This window comes from Ixodes scapularis, unplaced genomic scaffold, assembly GCF_016920785.2.
Source record: "Ixodes scapularis isolate PalLabHiFi unplaced genomic scaffold, ASM1692078v2 PGA_scaffold13__105_contigs__length_92229423, whole genome shotgun sequence".
Classification (NCBI taxonomy): Eukaryota; Metazoa; Arthropoda; class Arachnida; order Ixodida; family Ixodidae; genus Ixodes; species Ixodes scapularis.
The window spans coordinates 52,020,715-52,041,767 of record NW_024609839.1 but is presented as its reverse complement, the minus strand read 5'-3'; the positions used below and the strand labels follow the sequence as shown (position 1 = coordinate 52,041,767).

The following is a 21,053-nucleotide window of genomic DNA, read 5'->3' as shown; positions in this document are numbered from 1 at the left end:
CCGTCTGGTAAAACAACTCAGAAAGTCCAGACTTTTTTAGTGTCATTAAAAACTCGCTCTTGAGGCAAAGATGCATTGTGCAAAGAAGGGGCATGAGGTCGAAAGGCAAGCTAACAAACTAACCTACCGGATGGCTCGAACCTGATACAAAGCTATTCCATCTTTTCGTCACTCGTCTTGGCATTAATTTGTCCACTTCCGACTCGTAAAATACTAGCCTGAGCCTTTGTCATGACAACCCTAAACCATTTTCACAGCAGGACCCATTTCTTTGTGCAGAATTTGGTAGTGGACGTCCTCTTGACTGCTTATGATGCTCATTAGACCATCCTAAGGTAGTATCCATACGGCCACGGAGCTGTTCACAATAAACTACATTCCAGACATTGTAGTAGTGACACTGGCCACATTTTTTATGGGTATTCCAACGAGGTGTGCGAATATCGGTATGAATCAAGTAATGCTGCATTATGGCACTAGGGAGACAAATGACATACCGACCCTCTTTGCAGTGTCGAAACCGGGGATGACACTGCACTGTCCGATTTAGAGCCCTATTCGCACAACCCCAACAGACTCCCCAAGCTTCACAAATGAACCACAGCTCTAAAATTATTACTCTGGCAGAAGACAGCAGATGTACTGTACAACCAAATTTATTTTTATTATTATATATAAAAAAAAACTGCAATTCAACTCAATGCAAGAAAAAAAAAAGAATGAGTTCATGCATTTTCAAGTGTCAGCCAGTCAAGAGCCACACTTGCTGTACAAGCAACATACTCTGGGAAATGCGTGCATAATTAGGGTTACAAATGGAGGAAATAACCACCAGTGTTTTTTTAAAAAAGGTGAGGAGGAAGCATGGGCCATTTAAACTAGTCCCTCTTCCTTCCGCACTAAGCCGCCAGCCTACAGCACCTGGCTTGCATACAAGTTCCCAGGGCCCCGCCCCACCCAAGCCACCTCACTTGTTCGATCACGATAACACGGCACTTTCAAATGTCTCACTGCCTCGCTCCTCCCACAGCCAACACCCACTTGCACGGCACAAACAACACGTCACTTTTTGAGGGCCTTTAAACTTCCAACAGAGCCTCGATCTGGCAACAGGCTCAGCCAGAATGACGACACAGCACTTTTTGGGGACACAGCTCCAACCAGATCCAGAAGGCATCTTTCAGTCACGGCACGAGGACACACTTGGACGAGATATCCAAGCTGGTCGACTCCACGAGCTGCGAGGTGCCTCGCCCGTTTATGAGGATGACTCGACGCTATTCCGAGGCCGCGGCTCAAGAGGCGTGCCCCTGCCCCTGCGCCGCCCCCTTCGAGCCCTGATGACTCTGCGGAGGGTATGGATATGGCCTCGGAGGATGCGGCGGGTAGCCCGTGCCCTGCGGGTAAGGCACGCGCTGTCTCCAGTGCTGGGGTTGCGGCTGCTGTGCCACGCTAAGGTGCGGCTTCGGCCTGTGCTGTTCCTGCGACGGCGACACGCCCGCGCTTCTGCTCCTCGGCACATACCCCACTGGGTATGGGAAGCCCTTCATGCCCTCCAGCACGTCCGCCTTGTAGTAGGAGCTTGCCGGCGGCTCTTCTTGCTCGAGGCCTCTCTTGAAGGCTTCGAGGAAACCGTATGGCTGCTGATGCGGAAGCCGCGCTGGCGCCGTCTGCAAGAGGCTGCTACGCGGCGGCGGCTGCACGGGGTTGCCCCTCGAAGAAGCAGACGACGGACCTCCTTCCGAGGGGCTGCTCTCGAGTGCACGGGCATTGGTCAGCGGCGGTGCCGACAGTGCTGACAGTCCGGTCCCCTCCATCCCCGAGCTGGGGAAGTTGCCGAGGCTGGCCGTGATGATGCGGTCCAGCATTTGCGATGCCAGGAACTGCGGTTTCGCGGGAGGGCTGCTGTGGTGGGGACGAGAGTCCTGGAGGGGCGGCGGCTTTCCCGGCGACTGGAGGATGACCGACGTCGGCACCGAAGTGGGGACGGGCTGCGTCACGGGTGGCGACGCAACGGCAACGGAGACGGCGGGCGCGGTGGGGGTCGGCGTCGAAGAGGGAGGCGGGGTTGCCGGGGGGAGGGCCGTGATGGTCAGCGACGACGTGGACTGCAAGACCACCGAGGACGAGGTGGAGGGTGGCGGCGTGGCGGGTTCCTCGTCCATTTGTAGTCTGCGTGGTCCGGGGACCGGGGGCGGTAGGGCCGGTTTGCGTGGTTTGGCCCTAAGAAAGTTTTGGGGCACGAGTCAGTGCACGATTACGAAACGGTGATATTTTGTGTAACGAGGCCACTGCAGTTACGAGATGAAATGTATTACTTCGCGACGAGCTGCGCGCTCGGTGATGCGCAAAGTTAGCAAGCTACGCGTGACGGCTGTCGAAATATGTTGCCATTTTGTTTTGTTTATCTTACGTGCATGTTTTAATTTGGTTTCCCATCTTTCTAAAAATTAAGTTAGCCCTCGAGGGAGCACTGACACAAGCTTCTACGTACTAAAAGTACCTCAAAGTGCACTAGTGTAGTACCAAAAACAAAGAAGCCTAAAATAGCTCGGCGAAGTTTAAAATAACAGGAAACGGTATATACTTTGCTTCATCACAAGTCAGAGTGGAGCTGACACTAAGAGCCATGGGGGCCGATGAAGTACCGTCGAAAGTGCAGCTTCCTAGTACTTGTCATTTTTTAGTGCATGTGTCATTTCAGCGGAATTAAGTCGACTGTAGATGACCTTGCATTTCTTAACCTGTTTGCTTTTGCCAGTCTTGTAGTTTATGAATGCTCCCAGACATGTTCGCAAAGCAAAGTATACATCACTTTCTCAGGCTTTTTTAGGTTTTAAATTTTGAATACGACTGCTAAGGCTGAAATATTACACTATAAAATTAAACATAGCCCCGTGAAAAACGGTAAATGTCACACTTCCTAATTTGGCGCCCGCAGTCTCCCGTTATTTTGATGGTCTTAGAAAATACATTGCAATTTTGGCCATATTCGCAGCGAAGATAATCCACCTTTGTGATAGCGATAGAATACCTCTACACTGGGGTGAACTTTTTAACACAATGTCGGTGTCATATGACACATGATAGGACAGGCAAGCAGAAGGGAGGCACATTCAGAAATAAAACTGTACGAAATCGCGTTTCCGTGAACCCATTCGTCAGACCACGAAGCGCGCGTTCCCTCCGAGCACGACGGCGGCAGGACCCAACCCACCACAATATGGTGCCGCAACCTTGCCGAAGCACCCGCCGCAAGACCATTCCTCCAGGCAGCATGCTTAAAGCATGCTTGCTTTAAGCATGCCATGAACTTCATACTAACCTTACGCTCAAGGCGTTGTGCGGATACGTTTTACTGCGTGGCACAGTGCTTCAGTTAGTGCTGTGCCCGGTATGTCAACCTCTCGCAACCTGAACTCCAAGTGTTCCTCCTCCTCTCCTCGATCTCTCTGTTCCATTTGTGTGTAAGATGCTCTACCCTGCCCCTGTAAAGCGGTAGTGACAGTCGTCAACAGCAGCATTAAGCGAAGCCAAGGATGAGATGCAAGTACCATTCATTGCTACCCGGACGTATTTGAGGTCAAAGGTGTGATTTTTAGAGGCATCATTATACCAGAACCCTGTATACAGTAAGTTTGGTCAATGGGAGGCGCGGGCAGGGCCAGGGCGTGCACCAGATGCAGAAAGTGGGCTTGGCATGCTCTCTTGACCAACCAGAAGCCGAAAAGAATCACCTAGCAGTGGTAGCGGGAAACAGTTCTAATCAAAGGTATATGTTGGTATGTGGTTTTAATAAGTGCGTATGAGTAAAATGTAGTGACCCTTCATGGTTGAAAATAGGGTGCACCTGATGTTTCAATCATGATCACGCAGAAAGATGTAAGAAACGAATGCGCCGCTCAACTCCGTTTTGCTTGAACAGAGTTTGACCGCTCGGACGGCAGATTCCCAGCTTTCGGCACTTGGCGTACTGATTATGTTGATCGTTCCACCAATCGCACTCTTCTGCCATGATTTTGGATGACCATGATTGAAACATCACGCGCACCATATTTTCAGTCATTTTCAGTCAGTTACTCCGATGCACTTACCAAGTTCGTTTCTCGCGACCACTGTCAGGGTATTATTTCCGGCTCCTGGTTTGCCACATTCGAATTTCTGAAGACTCCCTAGAACACGCCCAGTCCGCTTTCGCCCAATGGCGCCTCCTCATTTGCCTCCTATACTTCCCATCGAATGGCCAAACTCTCTACATATACGGCTCTGCATTGAACTAGAGCCACTAAACAAAAGTTACGCCCAGTGTATTGGCACCTTATCCCCAGATTTTCTCGTAAGCACCACCATCTTGGTGCTTGGGGGTGCCGCCATTTTGGTGCCATGAGACTTCCTGAGCAGAAGATGCGGTTTCGAGAAGCTCCGGCGATGTGCAGAGTGCAAGTTTGTCTGCTTCTTTTGCAGTGGTTGTTCTGACGTCAGAACACCGAGTTCTGATTGGCTCTAATTGAAGGATAGCGGGTAGAACTCGAGGCAGCTCTTGCTTTGAAGTCTACCCACTATCCTTCAATCAGAACCAATCGGAGCTCGGCGTTCTGATGTCACCACAAACCCTGCAAAAGAAGCAGACGAACTTGCGCTCCGCGTTGTTTTCCTTTGTCGCAGGCAGTTTTGACATTTCTCGAGCACAGAAAAGCATTTTCTGTGTTTCAAATAGAACTTCAGATAACTGGCAGCAATGATTTTGACCACCAAGGCTGTGTTCCAAAATTTAATCAATCTCACTCAAGGGCAAAGGTTTTGCACCTTGGTGTCTGACAACCTACCCGTGTCCAGCATTGCTCTATCTGTCGTGTCACGTGACATGATCCGCCGAAGTAACTCGGATCTATTCGACTAAGATTTGGAACAGAGCTTAAGGTGGCGGAGGTGTAGTTACTCTGAAGGCCCGTTCACACTCTTGGAACTGAGTAAGACCGAGAGAGACCAGACCGGTTTTTAAGCCCTTGTGATCTCTTAGGACCAGCTATGCTGCAGCGCATCCGGTCCTAGAAAGTCGCAAAAGGCTTAAAAACCGGTCTGGTCTCTCTCGGTCACAAGAGTGTGAACGGTGCTTAAAGTGTAGCATAATCAGGGGCTCTAGTCTAAACTTCTGAAACTTGAAGGTATAGCTTGGTTCCCATGAAAAGCGAGGAATTCCTTTACGAGCCTAACTCGTCAACGTGGAGCCATTCCCCAGATCGTTCAGGACGAGTATAGCTCGTCTGATTTTTCCGGTTCGCGCACTCAACCGTTATGGACGAACCAGGCTCGCTCATGGCTTCGTTTGCGGCTCTGCCCAAAGATGGCAACACTGAATCCTTCTTTATTTATTTTTTGAAATTTTGCTCCTAATCTGTTTGTTGCTAAACATATGATTATGAAGGCAACACATTTGATTTTGAAGACAACAGTTAAGCAGTTAAGGGTCAGAAATTCCCACAAACTAAAAACGGTTGAAAGGGGAGTTCTGGCGTCAATTTGAATGTTTTCAACTAAATATACTTTCTGAAAGAGCACAAGAAACTGAACCTAGAGCAGCAAATGAATTTACCAAACTGTTTTTAAAATTTTTAATCGTGGAACCGAAACCGAAACTAACCTGCAGCTTTACTCGCCTGCCCGTCTTGTTGTCATGTCAGATGCTGTATAAACATGAGCGCATCGGCAGCTTGAGCCTGTTTTGCCCAGCACCAGAAGCAGTCAGAAGGCCACAGCGATCGCCCGTCGGACGAATTATCAAGCTTGCCTGAGTCAAGCAATGATTCACCGTTCACATACGGCCCCCCGCATTGCCTCCGAGGGAACCACCCGTGGCGGCTGCATTCGCGACCTGCTACCACGTGGAAACAGATGCCGCTTCAAAAGTGGAATGGTATGGAAAGTTTTGTTTGCTTGTTTGCTAGCATGGTGAGAACTGCTTTCTAGCGCGACACAAACACTGCAGAGCCAGCATTTGCGTCGGACCGCTCAGACCCACTTTTGTTGCGGAGACGGTCGGAAACCGACATGATGTCACTGCGCCATACTTCTTCGTGGTGTTACTGCACCCCACGGCACACCGCCGATTCCCCCCGCCCTCTGTCACATGCTGCAAATAGCCCAAACCACACACAATCTGCAAAACCACGGACACTCACTATCACTACAACACACAACGCCTTGGAGGAGGGGAGCGCTGTCTGCTCTCGGATACAATGTTTCTAGTCATGAGGGCACCTGCTCGTTGTTGCCAGTAGAGCGGCAGCCAGTGGTTCAAAGGTGAACGCGCAACCTTCAAAAATCACTTTCTCGATAGAAAATGATTAAGATATTTCGTAGTATTCAAAGGGAAGATTTTAGTCCTCGGTGAAAATTTCATAAAAATCGATGGCCATCAGTATTTCGCCCGAGTTCTCCTTGAAGGGGTGAAACAACAAGAACTCCGGACGCCGAGTTAGGCGAACGAGTTGGGGAGAGAGTCACGTTTGGCACGTCTATCAAGAGGCGGCACCACAGGTCGCCTACAACACAGGGCACAAGTGAGCGACATGTCGGCAGCAGCCTTTTACAATTGGGCTCGAGCTTACTCTATTCACTTCTGGCATTAACTGGAAGTAAATAAAATAAACCTGTGCACATTTAATTTTAGGATTACCAAGTTGCACAATGATTATCTTCAATCTGGTCAAGCACAACCGCCACAAATTGCGTCATGTGGCACCACCACTTGATAGCTGAGCCAGCGCCTGCCATTCACATCTTTGAGGATCTAGTACACATTTTTCACAGAAGCGTAGCTATGTCTTGAAATCTCGCAAGGTAAAGCAGACTGCTGCAACACACGTTGGAGCAAAGTGTCAGCTTTCTACTAGGAGGCACTAATTTTCCAGGCGTAATTTAGGTGGTATTCAGTTGGTTATGCCATGCTGTATTTCATTTCCAGCAGAACCTGTCACAGTGGCAGACTTACTGAGGTGTAATTGTGGTTGCTTTAAGCGGATGATACCGTCAACATAAAAGGATGTTGCTGCCTTCTAGCACACATAATCTCTGTCGTAACAGACAGTAATTGATGCCTTTTGGCTTTTCGCAGTGGTGCCGTCTGTTGGTTGCTACATCAATAGACGTAAAAGGGGCACCAAACCACTTTCTGCGATAGTCCATTTATGGTCATAACTCAATTTGTGGCCTCAAAGCTTCCTCAAAAAACTAAACATTACATTCACGCCTGGCCAATTCCTCTGTTAAAATTGCCATCAAACAATTGACGCCAGATGGCACCACTGGACGAGGAAGGGCAGAGCCCTTCCTCGTGCAACGGCATCCTCTGGCGTCTGCGATAGCTTCAAGGTAATCAATCTTTTAATACTGACTTTAATGGAGCAATTGGACATGCATGAATGTAATGATTAGTTTATTAGAATGTTAGAGCCCATAGATTAAGTTGTGACCATAAATGGACAACCACAAAAACTGGTTTGGTACTCCTTTAATGGTAAGCAATTAGCCATTGCAAATATTTGAAAAAGTTTGCAAGTCTACACTAAAGTGCAGCTTCCCGAGGTACTTAAAATGTGCATTTGTCTGCGACAAACTAGAACATGCAAGGTCATGAATGAATCTCTGTGGCGCACTCGATGGAGCTAGACGAGGATGAGGGTGTGACCGGCAATGCCCAGAACTGGGTTGACAGTTATACTCTTAAAGCCCCCATAAGGTGAGAACGGCAGGGACGTCTTTCAGTCGTCGCGGCTCCAGCATGAGATTCATAGTTCCAGTGACACTTCGGTGTGTCGGGAGCATCCAGCATGCGCGTGTAACTACAGCACGACGAAAAGCAACGAGCCCATACTGGAAAGAGCCCGCTTTTTGCCCTGCCGGCGACTAACATTTTAATTGCCTGTAGGAACAAATGTATTCTATAGCCACTGACAGGACAAAAAAACCCCGATAGATGTGACACCTTCAGTGAGAGCTCCATACCTTCTATAACACTTCGGCGCACGCGCCTCCGAAGCCCAACAGAAGGCAAGGAGCGCTTGCTGGAAGAGGAGCCTCTATTGTGTTCCTAACCTGTCACCGACTGTAGACATGTTTAGGGAACATCAAGGTAGAAAATCTGGAATTCCAGTAGGCCAGAGACATGTGCACAACGCAGCAAATTATAATTACATGGCGAGAAACAGCAGCTTAGACACTTGGGAGACGACGCTGCTACGCGCGCAACTTCTGTAGCCTACTGGAACTGCACTCATTGCTGAGCTAGAAACATTGTATGATAAAGTCAGTGGACGTCACAAAGAGAACATGAACCTCTCGACCCGCTCCATGCACACCCAAAAGACGCACTCAGAGGGCATTGCGCATAAGCCATACTCACGTGAGGTGCGCGTGCACGACGCGGCTTTCCCTGAACAGCGCCCGTGCGCTGACCGGCTGGCTTCCCGCGGGCCACAGCGGGCACACCTCGTTGTTGAGGAACTGTTTGAGGTAGTCCTCTGCCGACAACGTCCTCGTCTTTGACAGCTCGTAGCAACGGAGCTTGATGCGCACCACGTCGCACAGTGGCTCCCGGAACCGCGGGTCCCCAAGGCCCGCGCCGGCGGCCATCGCCTCCTTTAACCTTTTCAGCGGCTCGCCGAGGCGCCCGTCCTCCTGGTCCAGCCGCAGCTTCTTGGCCCTCTTCAGCAGCGTCTCCTTCGTGCAGGGCAGGAAAGACGCCAGGTGCGCGAACACCAGCGACCGCTGGCTCGAGCCCAGCTCGCGTGCAAGAAGCTCCACGTTGAGGAGCTGCTGGTTGACCTGCCCGCGGAAGAACTTGCACTTGCCTTCCGCCGACGTGAACGCGGCCTGCTTGAGGTGCCGGACTGCGGCCTCCAGGTCCTCGGGGAGGTTCTCGGGGAGCCGCGGGGCGCCGGTCTCGCCGGGGGAGCAGCGCAGCACGGCCGTCCGGTCCTCGCCGCCGCCGCTGCTGCTCGAACTCGTGCCGCTCGTCTCTTCGTCCTTCGTGACGGAGCTTCCGCCGCCGCGCACGACCGACTCGATCGCTTCCGTGATACCACTGCTCGCACCGACCGCCACAACGACAGGACTTGCCGCGACGACGGCGGTGTCCGTCGCAACGGCGGGGGCAATCGGCGGCGTGGGGACGGGTGGGGCGGCGGCTTCCTTGAGTTTGCGGGAGCCCCGGGGCCGACCTCGGCGGCGCTCGGGGTCGCCGTGTTCGCGGCGATGGTGTCGCTGTGGCACCTTGTTGGCGCCGCTCCGCGGCCGCCCGTCCGACGTGTCCTGGAAGTCCTCCGAGTCGGAGCCGGAGGGGGTGCGGAACTCGAGGCCGCCCGCGTTGATGTAGAAGCCGCCGTGCTTGGTCGTCAGGGTGGATGGGACCAGCTCGTCGTACTGCGCAGACAGAGAGGGCACCGGTTGGGGTGTCTAAAGGCCAATTCACACGCACGTCGCGGCACTAAGTCGACTTTTAGTCATCGACAAGGCGAGAACGGCATCTCTCTCAGACGCCCAGCCTGCGGCGTGCGCCCGTTGCCTTCTTTGATGCTTTGGCTGTGCGTTATCGAAGGTTAGGAAGCTTGTGCTGGAGGCGGGACTGAAGGGATTCCCTGCTGTTCTCATCCTGGCAGTGACTATGGCAACAGCGCCGACGCAATGTTCAGTTCAACTTGACTCAGCAGTGATGCAGGGCTGTATTAGCAATGTTGCACGAAATTAGCGCTTTGTCAGCACTGCCCGAATTGGCCTAGAAGTTACGAAAAGGAGAGATGTTCAAGCTCAAAACTGCGAGGGTTAGAGGAGGGCCGATGCCCAGAAATCTCTTTCTTATTGTCGCGAGCTCAACGAAAGCGGAGAAGAAATAAAATAAAATGTGTGAACATTTTGGCTATTGCGGAGGAGATCCAACCGTCACGCCTCTTGTGGCGAAAATTGGGAACTAAACCCCAGGAGACAACAGCAATACGAATTATCTGCTTGCGTTTCTGTCACAGCGATCGGCTGGGGTTAACGTTCAATCAGTCGAGCACCAATAGAACGCAAGTTCCAGCCAAACGCTGACACTTGCACTCGCATCCAATCCGTGCACCACACTCAATCGGGGTCGACGACGTAATCTGGTCTGCGTGCCGTGCGTTGGCTAAATGTAGAGCTCTGGGGAAAACAAGCTAGACAAAGTGGCCCCCATAGTTTGATCTCCTCGCCAATAGTCTGTTGGAGGGTAAGGGAAGCGGACCAAGGTCTTCCCGCAAAACTCTCTGCCCTTTCCACTTTAGCAGAGCAAATGCCGGAGAGCAGGAAATCCCCAGCTGTGGCAGCGGGGAGCTTTGTGGGAGGGCCTTGTTCTGCTACTCTACACCTGCAACAGAGAATAGGCAAAAAACCTTCTCCCTTCCTCCTTTCTTTGACAAACGAGCAAGTTAGAAACCTAAGAATCTTTTAACAGTCGTGTTTATTTTAGAAACAACCCCTCCTAGGGCAAAAACTATCTCGGGGTCTACACAATCGAACCTCTGGGCATCTTACCTCTTTTTAGCAGGGGATTTCAAACTTTTCTATCTCAAAGAATGCCTATCTCTCTTAACCCTTTGAGTGCCGCACCCGAGCCTACTTGGGCGCGTTCCCTGGCACACCTCTTACTGCATTCGAGTATGCTCATTTCGAGTTATTCCAAATTTTTTTTTTTTTTTGCTGCAAGTGGCATTTATGGACATTTTATTGAATTATATTTTGTCGTGCCTTCGCCTTCTGATGCCAGGGGGGAGAGTTTTGTGGAGGCAACTTCCTCTGTACGCATTTCTGAGTCAACATTGTTTTTGACTGGCGAACCCACGCGCCTCAACTTCGCGATCCTTGACGGATGCTAAAATCCAGAAACTGCTAACGAATTCAGATTCTGATGATAGTGAAACTGAGTGCACTTGGGATACTGATAAAAGTGAGGACGAGTCGTTGCTGCCTGAAAGTGTACCGTGGAACAGTTTCTTTGAACGTGAACCAACATAATCTAGTAAATAAATGTACATATCAAAGCATGCATCCACGTTTCTGCATTAAAAAATAAAGAGAAAATTTGTGCAGCAAAAAAATATTTGGCACAGGGTGCACGCTGGGACGAAAAAAAAACCGGCCTTTAAAAGGGTTAATCGAGGAACCCCCCCATTGTTGACGGTCATGCAATAAAGCAGTGCATCACCCCTAAGGCCCACTTCAGACGGGGCAACTTTCTCAGCAATTTTGGGGTTGCTGGCGGGTTGTTCCCTAGGTTTCCCTAGATCGACATGAATTGCTGAGATTGGGTCCGGATCAAATTAAGCAAGCAACTTAGAGCAATTCGAAGACATTTAAAGCAGCAGCAGCCAATCAGGGACGCAATATTTTCATGTGTTACCCCAAGCCTGTGATGACGACAACTAAAAACTTAGTTCTGGTTATAAATTGACTTTTTTGTGGAAATAAACCATTCAGAAAGATGAGTTAGTATTCTCAACACCATTTAAATGTATAAAAACATGTTTATAGCGCATAACTGTGTGTCTAAATAGTGAAAAAAAAAAAATTTTAACGATATAATTTAATAAAAGTTTTATAAATATTTTTTTGCACTATTTAGACACACAGTTATACGCTATAAAGATGTCTTTATACATTTAAATGGCATTGAGAATACTAACTCATCTTTCTGAACGATTTATTTCCAGCAACCCATGTTGCTGGTGTTGTGACATCAAGTTGCTGGGAGAAATTGCCGTCTAAAGCGGGCCCAAGTTGACGGTGCGGTAGGAACCACATACTCATTGGATGTCACATGTCTATCTTTGCCCATGTAATCTTGCTTCTGCCCGTACCCGCGCGCAGAGTGTGCAGTCTGGTGATGAAAGAAGGTAGTTGATTGGTACAGAAGGCATGCAGCTTCCACGACACTGTCAGCTTAGGAGTGAGCGGAGTATAGCGAGTGTTTGGCACATACTTATGCATCAATGGATGGCTGAGATCTTCTCAAATAGCACTTAAACTGGAAGACTTTACATAGGGAAAGGGACAGCCAAAGAAATTTTTGGTACCCTAGGGGACTCATATGGGTACACTAGAGAACCTATGTGGGTACCCTAGGAAACTTCTGGGTAGAAACTCAGTTTTGAGAATGCATGTTCCATGGCACCAGTTACGTGACCTTGGCCGCACAGCGCCGCACGTAAACGCCGGGAAACGCTAACGAACAACGGAAGCACGGATCAGCTGGCACATCCACGATCAATGCGGGTATCGTCCGTGCGACTCACCGCTTCCTCGTTGTCGATGAAAGGGTCCGTCTCGTCGTAGCCCATGCCTCGGTCTACGTAGTCCTCCCAGGCAATCTTGCCCTTGCGGCGTTTCTTGGACGGTCTCGACCCCTGCGAAACAAGAGGTCAACGTGGATGGAGGGCGTCGGCCACTCCCTTCGGATTGGGCGGTAGCTTGTGCCACCTAGCCTACAAAAATTCGCACCCTTCCACTTTAAATTTTGCTCTTAAAATCCTGTCTTCATTAAATCATTTACTCTACCGATTTTCTGTATTTTCACAGTTCTCTAGAGATTTTCCACCAATCTTCCAGCCTCCACAGCAGTAGCGCGTCAGCATGCGCAACAGCAGAGTGCGTGCTGACGGCAAACTTCCAGAGTTCTTTTGCAATGTGCATTTCGCACTATCAAAGTTACCGGTTTTAGCAGCCTAGTAATGTAAGCTTACTCAGAGTATGTGCTCTGAAGGCGTCCAGTGAATACCCCCTATAGTCCGTAGTTGCCTGCTGTGCTCAACAAATTACGTGCGAGTACGAGTGAATATGACACGAACAATTGATGAATAGCTGTCAATGTCTGCTTTAGCTCCCACAAACATTCATCAGCAGCGAGTGTCCCCCTATTGTCACAGACATCGAAATGTGCCCCTACCCAAGGAACGAATGCGCTATAATTGGGGTTCCGTGTTTTTCGGCATGCAACGACGAACCCTGAAAAGTAATCCCTGAGCCGATTTGACCAAAATTGGGGCAGACTGAGGACCCTTGAACTGGAGCTGTCCTTAAATAAGAAGAACCCAAGCCTGGCAGGAAGAAATGATTTCTGCGGACTGATAATGTGTTGACCCCGGAACATAGCTGCAACCAAACTGTCTGTGAAAGTTTTTTTTGTTTTTTTTCTCTTTCTTGTGGAACATTATTTTTTATTTTCTCTTTTTCTTATTGGTATGGGGAGATTTTTCAAGCATTACGGTCATGCAGATGTTCCCTGGAGTTTGGGAAATCCCGTGCCCTCGTCCTGCTTTCTTCAACGTAAGCCCCGATTCTGTGTCCGACACAGGCAATCGACACCGATAAAACCCTGAAAAACATACCCTAAGAACATGGAACCCTTAGTACAACTTCACAAGCTGCCATTTCCGTAGATGTCAGAGTGTTTCATGCTGTTATTATTTTGTTTAGATGCTACTACCTTTTCTTGGAAAGTGTTGTAGGACCAGGTTTCATGGCCCAGAATTTAGGATACAATAAACATTTTGTAACACTAACAAACAAAACAAATAGGCAACAATTATGTGAACTGCTATATTTGATGCATAACTCACACTCTGCATAAAGTAAAACCAAGTGTGAAACATCCAGCAATGAGAAAAAAAAAAGGTTGTCAGACACATTATTGATGGTAAAAAAAAAAACAAAAAAAACAAGCACACTAGTAGAACCCATCTAAAATCACATACATAAGCTAGAAAAGCAAACCAAGCAGTAAACAAGTGGCACATAATCAAATAGTAATATACACTGCAAGGTTTAAAATCTGAATAAATAAACTTACTGTAGATAAAGTACAGCAGGCTCTTTGTGTAGAAAGAAAATGTGAATCAAATATTGGGGTTTTACATTGCAAAGCAACTCAAGCAATAGGTGACACCCGAAAGACTACTTTGGGAAGGGACCATCCAGGGTTCGAACCCTACGTCTGGCGCTACGGAGGTCGAAACGGAACCTTTACACCATGGAGGTGTCGTGCAAATTCCGGGGGTAAAAGCCTGCTTTTACGACAAGGCGAGTCAGGTCCACCAAGAATGCTTGCGTGGAAATAAAAAGACACACCTCTATCGTACAATACATCGTCGGGCTAAGTACAAATGATTCGCTCGGTTCCTACTGTAACTTCTTGCAACGAAAAATGGTAGTATGTTCTTGGTTCAGGTCACATTATTACATTTTAATACTGAGTAACGTCAGCGAGGACCAACGGCACCTTTTGGACGGTAAAGAAATCGTGACCAAAAGGGAGAAGCCGAGGCAAATCACATTTCAGTTGACATAGTAAAGTCGAATTCACAGCTGAACAGAAAACCTTCAAAACGACCCTGAACAAAAAATGGGAGCTGATGTTGCTACATTGTCCCTAACCATTCAATCAACCACACGTGGGCCTCACAGATCCCTTCAGTGTTGAGGGCCTTATGCGAAGAGTTTGACACGGTTAGCACAAACAAAGCGATTGGCGCTTTTTCTATTCTCCCTGTCATAACGTAAACACTCCAACGAAAACTACTATAATCGTCGCCGACAGAAGCGCAGGGCGTGGCAAGACCCATGCATTTCATTATTGTCCCGCAGCCAACGAAATTACGACGTTAGCCAATGCAGTGCGCAAGTTTGTCTGCTTCTTACACTAGGGGTTACGACAATGTTAGAACACCAAGCTTTTATTGGCTGATGGGAAAAAAAAGAATAGTGGGTAGACCTCAAGACATGTAACATTGAGGTCTACCCACTATCCTTTCAATCAAAGCCAATCGGAGCTCGGCATTGTTCCGACGTCACCGTGACTCCTGCACACAAAGCAGATGACTTACTCTCCACACAAAAATGCCGAAGAATGAATCACGGATCAAGGACCGTGAACACAAGCCACGCCCTCCTGGTCTCATGCTGTCAGTGAGTAAAGTAAAGTTGAATGTGCTCCTCTAGGGTGGTAAAATTGATAATGCGTCAACGCCCTGTTTGAGTACGATGGGAAAAAGTGTTTATGCAGACTGGTTAGAAAAGCATGCAAAACGTGCAGTACGAAACGTTCCCTTGGACTTACATATTTTTCTTCCATCCGTCGGGCAAGTTCTCGAATCTGGGCTTCCTCCCCATCTTCGAATGGGCCGTCTATGTCCGGGGGCTGAAAACGGTGATCGGCTGTTTTTACGCCAATCGCTGCTGCGTTTCGCCTGCCTGCTGGACTACTCCAGCCAATCCCAGCAGTTTTAGAGCTTTTGTACATTGCCGCCGTTGGAAATGAATTGTGTCAATGGATTACACTCCCAACAATCGTAACGGCAATGGTTTCTGGAACCACGAGATCACTGTGACGCTTTGAAAATTTGTACGCCCAATTTTGCTGCAGCCTTCTGTCACTACAAAATTGGATCCTTTCGAGATTCGTTCTCAGGCACACACAATATTATAGAATGTTTACTACCAACTTATAGAGAACACTTCAAGCCCAGTAAAAACACTTTAACAGAAACAGCAATTCACAATTATGCGGACAATGCGCGGGCACTCGGTAGAAAAATACTTCCCAAGGACACCAAAAAGTACTTGTGTAACTTTTGTTAAACGAGTACTTTGAGGCTTCTCTTTTTTTTCTTTTAGGAGGGAACAAATATCAAGATCGTCTGACTGGGCACCTGATGCAGCGAGGTTAATTATACAGTGACGCGGTACGCCATTGAGTAACTGCTCATACAGGATGTAATTAAACGTGAAAATCTCCCGCAGGGTGTCACATTACCGAACCCTCCGCGTGAAGGTTACATATCCAATTATCCGCCTTTCTGCACTAACACTGATTTAATCCGTGCATTGATACTTTCATGACGAATAGAAATTCCGCTTCTGGTAAAATTTGCGGGTTTGTCGTCACGCCGCGGAAAGAAAAACACACTGTCCCAACGTCCCGGCGATGAAAACGAGACAACGAGAGGGATGAAACGCATGGAAGGAGCCGGCTTACCCGTTTTGATTTGAGCAGATCGCTGTAAGAGAACTCTGGACACGCTGACTCTGGGGTAAAGTCGCCGAGCGAAAGCTGAAACCTCTTGGTCGGACACAGTTGGAAGCGTTTTTTCTTGGACTGCGGTGCTTCGTGAGCGGATTCGAGTTTGATGCGTCGCGGCTCGGCCATTCCAAACGGAAATTAAAATGAAAGAAAGGTACGGGGTAGGGACGGTTTCCCAGGCACGATGGTTGTTCCTCGGGTAGGGTGGGTGCCCTCAAAAACGGGCATGCTGCCGCAACTTTCGAAGAAGAGCGCTGTGAAGCGCCATTTTCCCGAGCTTGTCCGCCGTTTTCTGGTCTCTGGTTCGGTGCTGGGAGGCGTCGGACGGGTTCGCGGGGTCACGGCGGTTACTCGTTGCTCTGGCACCAGCGCGGAGATGTTGACATTGAGACGTCACGCTGCCCAACATCGAGTCGTCGAGCGGCCAACGGGACCCAAATAGCGGCCGCCATTGATCTTCGCTTGGGTTATTGTGAGGCGGCTTTTTTTCTTTTTTGTTCTCTTCTTTCTGCACGTTGGTTGTTTACCCAAGGTTTGCGCGCTTTTTCGGTGTTGCCGGCTGCTTTACGTTGGCTGGCAGATAATTCATTGGCGCTTCTATCGGCAGCGTGCGCATGACACAAACATGTAATGTACCAGGTAGTACAAGGCATAGGTACAAGGGGTACAAGGCTACCGCGAAACCGCGAGTAAGCGCCAAACTGGTGACACAAAATATTAATTCAGAAATGAAAACACGAGTTTTCATTTCTGAATGAAATCTGCATTACTGCACAACGAGCACGAGATGTTCAGCCAGTCTCATGATAATTTAGAATCAAATATAGATATTCATAAATAATGAAGCTATCCTCGTCGCCCTACTGTTTTCAAAAGTAACCCAGATAATTTTCTGATACGGTTTTCCCAGTTTTCCTTGTTTGTGATCGCTAGTGATCGCTTTAGATTGGCGCGCCACTAGCGGACTCCTGTCTCGCCAGCGCCAAGAAAGGAAATTCCAAGTGAAACTGGCTCGGGCGGCGGGCGCGCATAGCCGCCGCATAGCGCGTCGACTTGTCACCCTGTCACCGGAGGCCAAGTCAAGCCGAGCAAGAATCCAACTTTTTATCAAGTCGTTGTTTGTTGGCATGGGGCGCTTGTTATGCGTTTGATCATCGCGCCCGATGCGTACAAGCGCGAACAGCAAGTCTTCAGCCTGACAGCCTAACCTTCGTGTGAAAAAGGCCTCCCGGTCCGCGCCCTTCCCAACGCCTCATCGTGCTTCTAGCGCGGGACGAGGGGCAGTCCCAAGAAAGCCGACGCACTTTTCGACGAAGCCAGCTGAAGCGACCGACACCACGGCGCTTCGACTGAATCCCTGTCGTCGGGGCCTGTTTCTCGAGACGCTCAACATTACGTCGAAGGAAGGCAGTTCGTGGGATGTAGCGCTGAATCAGGCAGCCGTCGAGGCCCTGTATTCGGCGGCCTACATCGAAGACTACCTCGACTGCGTCGAAAACCTGCCCGACGATGTGCAACGCAACCTCAGCCAGCTACGAGAACTCGACGTCAAGTATCAAGGTGGGTAGTAGCACCTCTAACCGCAGTTGAATTCGGGGTCACGACATTCTTGAACTGGCGGCTGGCGCTCGGCTCAGTTGCGCGTCGAGTACGGTGCTTTGGAGGGCGGCCAAGCTTACGCTACCGAGAATGGTTCCCGCTTGTAAACGCCACAAAACGGAATGAAAAGAGAGAGAGAAAAAAAGGAAGAAGACAGAATATAGAATTTAAGACGTGCAGGATGTCGTTGTGCGGAACGGAGGCCCGTCCGCTTTTGCAGTGTCCGTCGCATATCGTGACGCGGTGTTGTGGGAACGGAAAAAGCAACAACGCACAGTGCACAACAAATAAACTTTGTTGTGCCCTGTACCCCGCTATGCTGTCTATTCCTCTGGTTCTCCGCTACGCTGTCTTCTCTGCATTTTTTCTTTTCTTTTGCTTTCTTTGGTCAACAAGCTGGGCTCACTTGACGTGCACTTTCCCAGCTACATAAGAAAATAAGTATGTTGGATGTTTTAGAGTGTAGAAATCTGACTTATGATGAAAGAGACAGATGAATCTGTTTCTGCTAGTTCTTGCAATGCAGAAAACTACTACTACTACTGCTCCTGTTTACAACTGAAGAGATGTTAATGACTTAGCAGAACTCCCCAAGGCACAGAAACTTTCTCCACCTTGGAGGGTTCTCCTAAATCATTAACGTCTATTAAGCATCAGATACTCACCACTGCTCTGTGTACGATGGAGACTGTTAGAAACTTAAAATCTGTTTGCCCTACTGATGGCTAGCTCCTAGTCAACTCAGTTGGTAAAGTGGCTCCAATAGTCTTACAGAGGTCCCAGGATCGACGTCTGAACCAGGTGGATTTCAATGTGAAAGCATTAACTGTCTCATGGAGCGAACCGGCGTTATCAGCTTTTGAAGCTGCGCCAAACGGTAGCTAAACTCCCCTGCCTGATGGAGCGAAGCCTGTAGTCCGTAGCAGCGAAATGGAGAATCAACTCCCCCGCAATCCCTAGTTTCAAGGAATGTTACCCTATGGCGCTGCGGCCCCGCGCCGGTGGAAGGAACACTGTTAACACGGTGGCGTGCTCTCGCCAAAGGGCACCTCAATACTTGCACCGCAAAACTCAAAGGAGCACTTAGCGGCATTCGATTCGACATTCATACTTTCGTGTTCACGGTCATAAGAAGTGATTAGGTGTTCTTGGAATTGTTTTCAGTGGCAAACAAGTTGCCTGGAGGGCAAGAGCTGCACTCCATCTCAGGCGAAGGATCATTGAAGTGGCATAGGAGTTAGGCAGCTAAGCTTCCTTACTGCTGTAGGGGTTTTAAAATGCACTGTGGTCCAAGCTGTCACTTGAAGCCAAAGAATGCTAGGTGATCCAATGCAGACCTTCCAACTGGAAAAAAATTCGGCAGAGACACTTAAGAGTGCTTACGTGTAGGAGTGCAAAAGCATTCCTACAAGCAGTGCACCATGTCTTCCTATCGCACACGGTGCTGCGGCAGTGACATCACGCTCCCCCACTGTGCAGGCGTGGCGAACCTTGTCGGCTTCACGACGGCTTCCGTGACAAAGCATTGCGTTGCTGTGCTTTTGAAAAGGGTCTATAGCAGGGGTGGCCAAGCTGCAGCTCACGAGGCACATGGGGCTCTTCGCTTGTTAAAGTGTGGCTCGCGGCTCCCTCACCTAACCCCCCCCCCCCTCCTCAGCCTCCCTTCCGGTCAAACGAGCACTTCCCCAGAAAGAGAAATATAGAACACCTTTTAAATCGAAAAACAGGTTGCGGTTCGGTAGTCTTGTGCTACTGCTACCTTACGTACCATTGGATGGCTTTTGACTCTGGTAGATTAAAAGTAGCTCGAGTTTTGTTCGTTGCTCTCAACAAAAGTTTGCCCCCCCCCCCGCGGCTCTTGGAAGTTCCGTGGTTTTAATTGCAGCTCTCAGGCCGGGTCAGCCTGGCCACCCCTGGTCTATAGGGTCTGTCCATCTTGGCTTCTTGTCTCAGGTTCTTTTGGGATGACGACTTAACTTCCAGACTTCTTTATTTTGAGCTAGTTAAGAAGAACTCTCTTCTTTAAGACCAACGGGTGGGAAGAGCTGCCCTTTCAACACTAACGGCACGGTCCTCGCAGAGGTGCTGGCCGAACTGGAGCAACAGCAGGGTCTGCTCCGGCGCCGGGACCTCGACGGCAGCCGCAAGAAGGTCATGCTCCAGATCCAGCACTCCCTCATTAAGTCCCAGGAGCTGGGTGACGACAAGCTCCAGCTGCTCCAGCAGATCCAGGACATGATAGAGAATAAGGCCCGCCAGCTGGACCAGGACTACCGGAACCTCGACCACGAACCCGAGACACGGGAAGCCAAGCGGTCGCGGCGGCAACGCGGTCACGACGACGACCAGCCGCCGTCTGCTCACCCAGCCTGCAACCGGCGGCAGCCCAAGAAGAAACGGAGGCGGGGCGGCTCCAATGCGGGGGGCACCACGCACCAGCAGCATCATCATCAACAGGCGCACCAGCAAGGACACCAGCAGGGCAATCAGCAGCGCGGGATTCCGTCGCCGGCGGAGCCGCCGATCGACCCGGACGAGCCGACGTACTGCCTCTGCGAGCAGGTCTCGTTCGGCGAGATGATCTGCTGCGACAACGAGGAGTGCGCCATCGAGTGGTTCCACTTCTCGTGCGTGGCGCTCACCACCAAGCCCAAGGGGCGGTGGTACTGCCCGCGCTGCCGCGGTGACCGCAGCAACCAGATGAAGCCCAAGGGGAGCTAGCCCCAACCCCCCCTCTGCCAATAAAGAGGTGTCCGGTCCACGGGAGATCTGCGAGTGTGTCTGTTGGAGTGCGGGAAAGTTTGTTGTAGGTTAAAGCCCGACCTACAAAAGGTGTTTCCGCAAGGTAGGAAAATCTCGCCACCCCTCCCGTTTTCCCCTCTCCCACTGCTATATTGACAGAGGGGGACTTCTTTTGTTGGGGCTGAATGAGCCGAGATAAGTTCCCGGTTTATCTGGCCCCAAGAAACAGCAACAAAAGGAGTCCCCCCCTGTTAAGATAAGAGTGGGAGAGGTAGAACTGGGAAGGATGGAGAGGAAAAGTTTCCTACCTTGCAAAAAATTATTTTGTTGGTCGGTCTTTAAGGGACGTGGGACTGGCCCCTCCCACAGAGCTCTTTGCTCACTACGATTGGTGGTTTTCTCCACCCCACTCGACTCCAGAATTTCTTCTGCTAAACTGGAAAAATGGAGGGCTTTGTGAGAGGAGATTGTCTTACGTTTCTTATGTTGCAACAGGCTATAGGACCTGCCATCTCGTGTAGAAAGGAAGCATAAAACATCCAGCCTTGAATGCAAGTTGCACAAATGACTCACCAAAGTGCAAAAATTTTGAATCGCTTTCCTGCATGATGAGCAAACCAAT

The 21,053-nt window shown here is 49.6% G+C and overlaps 2 protein-coding genes across 2 annotated transcripts; one reads left to right on the top strand and one right to left on the bottom strand.

The window, feature by feature from the left end:
- Nucleotides 1-612: 612 nt before the first annotated feature.
- Nucleotides 613-17,308, bottom strand: LOC8030226 (ubinuclein-2). The gene is made up of 5 exons (XM_002399387.5): nt 16,046-17,308; nt 15,128-15,208; nt 12,309-12,419; nt 8,402-9,420; nt 613-2,223 (listed from the first exon to the last, which is right to left on the bottom strand). The coding sequence occupies exons 1-5, from the start codon at nt 16,214-16,216 to the stop codon at nt 1,296-1,298; spliced, it is 2,310 nt and encodes a 769-aa protein (XP_002399428.4). The 5' UTR covers nt 16,217-17,308; the 3' UTR covers nt 613-1,295.
- Nucleotides 17,290-20,455, top strand: LOC8030227 (inhibitor of growth protein 2; the record flags this gene model as incomplete). Its single annotated transcript, XM_029972286.4, has 2 exons — nt 17,290-17,650; nt 19,770-20,455. Coding segments are annotated over 2 exons (1,002 nt in total), but the record flags the coding sequence as incomplete, so codon positions are not given.
- Nucleotides 20,456-21,053: the final 598 nt, after the last annotated feature.